Source organism: Habropoda laboriosa, unplaced genomic scaffold, assembly GCF_001263275.1.
Source record: "Habropoda laboriosa isolate 0110345459 unplaced genomic scaffold, ASM126327v1 scaffold40, whole genome shotgun sequence".
Taxonomy (NCBI): domain Eukaryota; kingdom Metazoa; phylum Arthropoda; class Insecta; order Hymenoptera; family Apidae; genus Habropoda; species Habropoda laboriosa.
The window spans coordinates 6,190,508-6,199,153 of NW_017100231.1; the positions used below are offsets into that span (position 1 = coordinate 6,190,508).

The window sequence follows — 8,646 nt, forward strand, 5'->3', positions numbered from 1 at the left end:
ATCATTAACATATCTACCATCGAAATTTTATTTTCGTTTATACAAAAATTCAGGTCTTATCCATTGCTTATCCGCAGAGAAGAAAATTTTTCAATTCCTTTTTTAATTCCCTGCACAAAAATTTCTTCTCGAGCAGATTTTCCATCGGGATATTTTCCACGAACGGTCTCATATGTCGCATACTTGACACAAATACACCCCGTATGCTGGAAGGTATCGCGCCCTCAGCTTGACCTTGCCCGATCTCTTTAAAATACACGTCGGGCGAAAAAGAGATTGGAACGGTGGTGGTTATTGCCAGTCATTATTGGCCAAGCAGGTGATCAAGATAAATTATGGAAGGTTCCAGGCACGATTTACGAGGGCTAATTGCGGTGAACACAGGGTAAAAGACAAACAGAGGCAAGCATAGGTGATAGTTTGTCTCCTTCACGAGCTCCAATTATTCCTCGTGGGCGTGGATTGACGACTCGATGGAATAAAACCGGATGAACGTCGAGAAAAATGAACGCGACCCGGCCGGATGGTAAGTTCCATCCGGCGTCTTCCTCAACGCGTCATTCTTAATCGGCAAAACGTAAAGAATTGTCCGTCATTTTTCACGTTATCTTGGTTTTAATGAAAAGTTTGTATTAATGGTCAAGTAATTATAGAACGTTTCACATGTTTTTGTACAATTCTACTATAAACAATGATTCAATAATAATTTATTAGCAATGGAAGGAGAAAGTAACAGAAAAAAACCTGCACCATCGTTAAATAAGAATTATAAGTTTAAATGTAGTACTGTTCTGAAATAAATTCGTTCTAACCGACAAAAGTTTTTAGACAAACTTTTGCAATTTTAATAAGAAAAAAAGGAGTAAACCTGATTCCTTGTAATTACTTTCCATCAAAAACAGCGACTACAAACAAGAGAAAATGAAATAGAAGGAGGTACTAATTCGAAGGAACAATTGCTTGAAAACACGAAAGACGAAATTAGTCTAAACTTGGATGTGATAGTACATTTCACAAGATCCTGAAACTTTGACAAGCTCGAGCCAGACGAAGAAAAATTTCTTCCAAAAGCTGTCTGTGTTTTCTTAATTACTTCCCGTCTTCTAATTGCCACTAACGAATTCTCCGACACGACGGTTAACCGGTCGAGGCTCAAGAATTACCTTGGCGTCGTCCTCCATTTCCGGGAATGCAATGAAATGGAAATGTCGCAACAGTCTGGCAGTTATTGGATTCCTACCGCCACCGGGCGGTCCCATCGCGCCAACGAAATTCACGTCCTCGATCTGCCTGAACGAGCCGATCTCCTTTCGGTCGTACCATCCTGAAATATTTCCCATGTTTTTTCTTAGCAAAATCTGTCACCGAACCGCGTGATTCGCATAAGAACATTTGTTACAGAAACTTGCTTACAGTCCGTTGCAAAAGTGTTTGTTTTAAATGAAAATTATTCGTTGAAATAATAAATTTGGATACGTAGTATTAATATACAGATTCCACGTGATGAAATAAGATAAAAATTAAGAAAAAGAAAAATTGAATTACAGCCTTGTTTTTTTACTATAAGCATTTAGGAAATTGGTCCAAAGGTTCCTGAGAGATGGCAACCTGTTGTACACGAGCAATAGTGTGATATATCATTGGATCGTGGGCACTGTGGCACACAGGATTTGTTACAAGTTCTAAGAAATAAAGCGGTAGCTTTACGTCGTTGTTTTTAACGATGATTGTACTCCTGTAGGCTGACCTACTTTACAACGGTTGATGCAGGACGGCTTACCCGATCCCAGGGGCACTTGGGCCGACTTTTTAAACATTCGTAAGTAAAAAATGAAGGCTCCATTGCAATTTTATTATTCTTGATTTTTAGCCTATTTTGGAATGTAGAATCACTCCTTGATGCACTTTGCATTATTCAAAGAAGGGATAAAAAAATATAGAAATTAACAATGTAACATCGAATGTAGGCACCTAAGAGAATTATACAAAGTTTTGAAAAAAATTGTGAAATTACATGTTTATTCTAAAAATATGAAAAAACAACCTGCAAAGTCCATGAACTGTCTGATTAATTCTATAGGTGGTTGAGCACCATACGTATCAAGGGCAGGCATATTCAAATCATCCACGAAGAAGACCTGCTTTCGTAACAAAGGTGGCCCGTACACGTCTTTACGCCTTTTAGTCAACTTTTCATCGATGAGATCCTTTTATGGCACAGAAGAAAACGTTAAAAGACAACAAAGAAAGAAAAGAAAAAAAGATTCGAAAGAAAAGGCACGAATACTTGAGTCTGATTCGCGGTAGTCCTAGCGGAGAATGTGATGAAATCGCAAATAAACTTTTTAGGCATGTTTCTTTGAAGTTTGGCTGTTATTGTCAAGGTCTTTCCGCTTCCAGTTGGCCCGACGCACAATGTATTCGATTCGTTAATCAACAAATAGCCGATTAGTGATGCACTTCTGATAGTGTCCATCGTTGGTATTTCTATATCTGTGTTAATTTCCAGGCACATTGAATTATACAATCCAATCTAGCCTTGTTCTTTAACTTAGAAATTTAAATTTTATTAATTTTTCAATTTAAATTTTATCAGTTTCCATATTTTAATTTTATTAATTTTTAAATGTTAATTTTAAACCTAATAAAAGTCAAGTACAAATTAATACAAAGGACGCCATATTTTCATGGGGGCCATATTTACCCGCGAATTTCATTTCGGCCGTAATGGCGATAGGTGGGACGTCATCCAACCATTTATACCATTTCGGTGGAACTAGCTCCTGGCCTTCGATCGGGTCGGTAAAACCACCGTCGTGCAGTCTACGTCATGGAATTTCCGTTAAAACGAGGTAAGAAAATAAATCTTTGAACTGCACACCAAGTACGTTTGATAGATTACCTGTAATCGAATACCAAACCGTCCTCGGGGAAGGGTAATTGATGCCCGTGGTCTTTTTGTATCTTCCTCATCCATTCGCTAAATATACAACGACTGTTGTAATCGCTGCTTCCACCTAAACTCCATACCGCCGCGAAAGCAGCCCAAGGTGACAGTAGATCAGCTGGAGTAATACGATCCTTATTGTAAACTTGAATTTGACACGGTGAAGCAATAGAACTTTCTTTTATCATTTAAAATATAATTCAAAATAACTTCTATTTAGATGTATGGCTAAGATTTAACCCCTTAACATATGATTTCTTTTAAAAGCTAACCTATTACAGATTTATTACATTTAGTAATTCTCAGTGTCTTAAATTAAAACGGAAGTTAGAATTACAATTAACTTTTCTTAATAATATAATTATTTTTGTCACATCTTGACAGTCTGAATGGTTGTCATAAGTCAACGAGTTAATATTTTCTTAGTACACACTGCATTATATGTATGCATTGTTGGTTTTAGTTGATATCTGGCGAGATAAACGAATTCTGACAACGAAATTAATTCAAAAATAAAACTACAAAATTATGGTACGCCATTGCAAGAGAATCGTAAATCTCCAGTTTCCAATCTTCGGATCGGATCGGGTCAAGTCGGATTAGCTCGAGTGGGGTCTGGATTCCGAAAGCACTATGAGCTATCAGAATAGGTATCCAGTTTCCTGAGATTTCAGTTATCTGATAGGTATTTCAAAGCAACGTTTATTCTAAACGAACGAACAGTGTAGGTTTTGAGCTTTCACATGGAACAATCGAGTATTTAAATCTGAACACAAATTGTTGGAAAATAACGAATTCTATAGAGTTTTATTGTAGAAAGCCTTTTCAATGCCTTTTCAAGCAAAATTAAATAACCTAGAATTATATTTTGACATCGTGTATATTATATGCACGTAATGCGTTAATGTCGTAATTTAGCTTAATGATAATACATCTCCAACATTCTTCAGTCATCCGAGGATCGGTAAGCTGTAATCATCAATTAGCGACACATGTTGTAATTTAATCTGTTTTATGGTTCAGTAATGGGAAATTGATAAATCTGCCACTAATTATTCATAATTTATGTACTCAGATATTAAACCTTGTGACGTTAATTGCAACGATGAGATTGTCATAATTATTGAACTTCAGAATAACTATAAAAAAATATAATAACCTAGAAATAAAAAAAACTTCCAATTGCAATTTAGTAATAACTACTACTCTTGTATTTTGATATTTACGTATTAATAAAATATATCCTTTGTGGATTTCAGTTAGCAATAACATTTCAAGTCAAAGAAGATTGACGTTTTAATATCGTAACGTTGCACAAAGTGCAGTGTAATCCTACGTTGGTAGCACGTTCTTATAGGTTAGGAAACTTCTACAAAAATTTCCACCAGAGAGTGTACGTCATATGTCGTGCTCACAATTCCACATGTTGCATAGAATGCCTCTTGCATAGAATTCTCAAGGAACATTTTAGCAATGTAACAGTGCTTTGGAACGTTGCATATTCTTGCATTTTGCAATACGTTTGATTGCTTGTCTTTAAAGAAGGTATTTTGAACTGATCGACATATCCTAATGCAAATTATCTATTTATACAAGAATGTAATAAATAAAACATTTAATTCAGAAGATTTGGACCATTGATGCTGAAAAATAGGCAATAATCTAAGTGATCACGTTACGTGGTTCACATAACCTATATAACCCAAGTTCAATTGCAATAATCTCCGGAGGAAACAGTCCTCCAGAGAGGGAGAATCACCTGGCGAGAGGAGGAGTGGAAAGAAGTCTTGTATTATGTAGAAGCGGTGGAGAGAATACGACGCATTTAACCGTGCTTCTTTCAGAGCTGTGCGCATTTTACAAATATTAATCTTTACTTTGAAACGCCGCGCCGCGCCACACGTCGTTTCACTTTATACGCATGAAAAATGCTGACACATTGATTACGTCATTTTTTGTTTTGTTTATTCCTTTCTATTCCGACGTTTTCTCATTTTTATGAAACCGAGGGAAAATTGATCGAGATAGAAGATAAACGGTTTAAAATTCTTTTCGTTAATTTCACTTTTACTAAATGTACAGTTTTTGCACTGCACAAATTTTTCTGCTTTTTCACGTTATCAATAACCTTCATATTTTTCGTTAATTATGTAATTAAGATATCCTCGGGTAATATACGTATGTATGTGGAAGTGATATAGTGAGGTCGTAAAGTAAAACATTAAGCACCCAGGGCTATTTGTGAATTGATACTTGAAATTTCTGTTTAAAATCTTTTATTAATATGTTCATAGATTTTAGGGTCATTTGTGCACATTTTGTGCACTCGAGTTCCTTATCTATATTAACTACCGTTTCAGCGCTCGGGTTATGTATGCTTGACGACTGATTTTATGACTTCACTATATCGCTTACACAGACTATACTCAGCTTACGTCACAATCAGTAGTACAATTTAAGCATGACGCGTCGTAACATTAACATATGAAAACTTCTAACCTATAAAACCTTGTGATACCGAAGATGTACGATAATTATGATTAATTTTTTTGTTATTTTTAAAGTAAATTAGATGTAACATAATAATTTAACGTATTTCTTACGAATGAGCTTCTGAATGGCACTGCTAGGTGGCGGCTTTCCATCTCGACCAGCCATGGGACCAATTCGAAAGTTCATCAGATTTATGTAAGACTGTACCATTCCAGAGTCAACGGTGCTCACAATTTCTCGTAAACTGCTACGTAGTACCTTGAGACCCGGTAGTAAAAGATCACTCGTCAATTTGTCTATTTCTTCGATATAATTACTCATATTCTGTAATTACACAATCGAATATATTTCATTTCTCTGTTTTATTATTTTCGTAAAGATTAATTATTTTTATTACTATTTAAATTATTATAATTAAATCGATTTATTACGGTGTTCGTTTATCAATTAAGTATTTACTTTAGGTAATTGTTTTAGCCAGCAATGAATTAACGTTTCAAGACCAAGACCTTCAGGTTCCATGTACACCATGCCGCACCTGAGAAAGGGAGATGAAATAAAGTTCGAATTTTTCTAATGTTTAGTAATATTTCATTTTACTGTACATAAAGTATACGTTTGAAAAGTAAAATGTATTATATTGTGCTTATACTTATTCTATACACGATCAATTATCACAGAGAAAAATTTCACAACGCTAATAACTTACAAAATATTTCGAGATTTAACATTCTGCATGTACATCGTAGAGTACCATTCATTACGTTCGACACGCGTTCCTGTTCCATTTTTTTGTTCCTGTTTACAACGAACGATGATTGATGAGAACGTTATTTGCACGCAAATCGATTACACGCCGCTCCAACTTTCTCTGTTCTTTAACCAGATTTCGAATAATAGCGGTGCACCGTGTTCTTTAGTACGAAAAGTAATCACAAGCACTCAACCATAACAGAGCTTTTATGACGTGCAATGAAATACATTCTTTGAAATTATACACATACCGTGAATCACTCGCACCATTAATATTTCAAGCAAGTTCCATTTCACTAATTTTTTCTGTTTAGATATATGTTCACTGTTGCATCGATAATCAATCATTTTACGTTTAAACTATCGATTGTAATCACTTTCAACACAAGGATTTATCCTATTGTCGATTAAATGTTAGAAATCGTTTGAATCTAACCTAGAAACAGTGGCGGGTGACGCCACTCTTAAATCGGCCACTTCGAACATCATCGTCATCGTAGGCAGAATTTTCATTATCTCGCCAGATGTCAGGCAAAGCTTCTTATTATCGTCCAGCACTGTGTTCATGTTCTCGATCCACAACGCATCGACCGGTCCATCGAATATGTACCAACGTTTGTTCACGTCACTTGCAGCTATTCCTGCTCTAAGTAGTGTTGAGAACATTCCATCAGTCCTGATAGAAAAACATTTACAAAACAATTGTTAATTAAATCATCCGAAAATATAACCCAAAATAACCAATATGAATATTTGCAAAAATTGAGAATACGCGAAGAAATTGTTAAGTAAAAAGTTTGTAGATAATCAACTGCTTAAAATAGAAAGAAATATTTAATTTTCTAATAGTATTTAATTTCGAATGCGCTATATTTTTCTCTATTATTATTGTTTAACAAATTTTACATTACTTAGGTTAGGTTGAACTTCGAATATTTTCTATTTTATTTTTTCGAATTTAAAAAATTTTCCTCTTGAAAAAACAATAAATGTTTCAGAAAAGAATATGTTTATTTAAACATCATAAATTGTTGTAAATTCGAAGTTTATATTTTACTTAGAAACGTCTTGTACAGTATTTAGAATGCGTACTCATGTGTGTTCGCAAAGGACGTACATTGCGAACGTACCGTAATAATGATAAACCATGTTAATTGACTAGTTACGAAAAAAAAATTTTTATGAACGCACGCAGCAGGAAATTCGATTATGCGGGGCTGTAATACACTGCAGGTTGCAGTTGCCGCTGAAAAAACGTAACACAGTTTCCACGTGAAGCAATTTCCTCCACGATATTTTCCTGCGTTTGTTTGAATAGCAATAACTGCCAGGTAGACACTATCCTTGCTTTGTTTGTTTAATAAAACATCCAAGTCGCGCAATTCACCCGTGCACATAGATCTAGCACAATTCGAAATTGTGCTTTCGCGAATGAAAGCATTTTATTCGATACACCTCCGTTTGAATTTGTTGTAACAAACCATGGTGCAGTTGAAATGTAGAAATATTTGTCATGAGAAAAACTGACAAAAGGGTAAAAACTGAGAGATACCATCTATGTTTGTTTATAACTTCATGAGAAAATAAAAAAAAACCTTTTGCAGCTTTAAATGCTGGGTTCAAAATGAATTTTATCGAATATTGCGTTTTTAGGTTAGGTTAAATTTACAAACAGAGGTATCTGCTGGGACCATAATCTAAGTTTACCAAGGTATTTGTTTTCGTAGTTAGCTAGGTTAGCTTGCAGCGACATCCAATTTATTACAACCTAATTTACAACTCTTTCTCCCTACATGAGCTTGTTGCAATTACGTCAGGTTAGTTAGTCAAAGTTCTGGTGTCAACATTGAGTTAACGAGAGTGTACGTTGAATACACGAACTGGAACTGGTTTTTACTATTTAAAACAATAAATCTGAATTACTAATAAATTTGTACTTATAGATCAATAATGTTCGAATTATTTCTAGATGATCCCAAAAAGTTACTCTTCCTGCAACCGTCTATATCGTAAATCCTAACCTCGAGAAACCCTAACATGCCATTCGGTCCAGCGTAGCTGATAGATCCAATTTCACGTTCCAACGGGGTTTCACTCACCATTCGCGTGTGTTGAGATCATATTCACCGTACAGCTGACCCATCGTGATTGATTTCGGATTCAATACGTAAGTGTACACTGGCGTGAACGGTTTACCACTTGGCTGTGGCTTGCCTTTTAATTTCGTGCATGCATCCTTCAAGACTTGGTAACACTGCACGAAATGAGACATTATGCTTTGAATTAAATTAGAAAATTTAAAGTAAATTTTAATTACATTTTGAAATAAATTAGAAAAAATTTTAAATAAAAATAACAAAATAAAAATTTTCACTTCAACATTTAAATAACGATGTTAAACGAAAAAGAAAATAATCGTATAGCTTTTTAGTCATTTTTAGTCATCTTTCCAA

At 34.9% G+C, this 8,646-nt stretch overlaps 1 protein-coding gene across 1 annotated transcript in view; it reads right to left on the reverse strand.

Annotated features, from left to right (window-relative positions):
- The window catches only part of LOC108571486 (dynein heavy chain 1, axonemal-like), a 109,706-nt gene that overhangs the window by 29,275 nt on the left and 71,785 nt on the right, over window positions 1-8,646 (reverse strand). The window contains exons 23-31 of the mRNA XM_017933541.1: window positions 8,293-8,447; window positions 6,630-6,869; window positions 5,896-5,978; window positions 5,611-5,766; window positions 2,903-3,092; window positions 2,705-2,823; window positions 2,288-2,493; window positions 2,045-2,207; window positions 1,164-1,324 (exon numbers count right to left, since the gene is read on the reverse strand). Of these exons, the coding sequence (XP_017789030.1) occupies window positions 1,164-1,324; window positions 2,045-2,207; window positions 2,288-2,493; window positions 2,705-2,823; window positions 2,903-3,092; window positions 5,611-5,766; window positions 5,896-5,978; window positions 6,630-6,869; window positions 8,293-8,447 (1,473 nt within the window). The remainder of the gene's footprint in view (window positions 1-1,163; window positions 1,325-2,044; window positions 2,208-2,287; window positions 2,494-2,704; window positions 2,824-2,902; window positions 3,093-5,610; window positions 5,767-5,895; window positions 5,979-6,629; window positions 6,870-8,292; window positions 8,448-8,646) is intronic.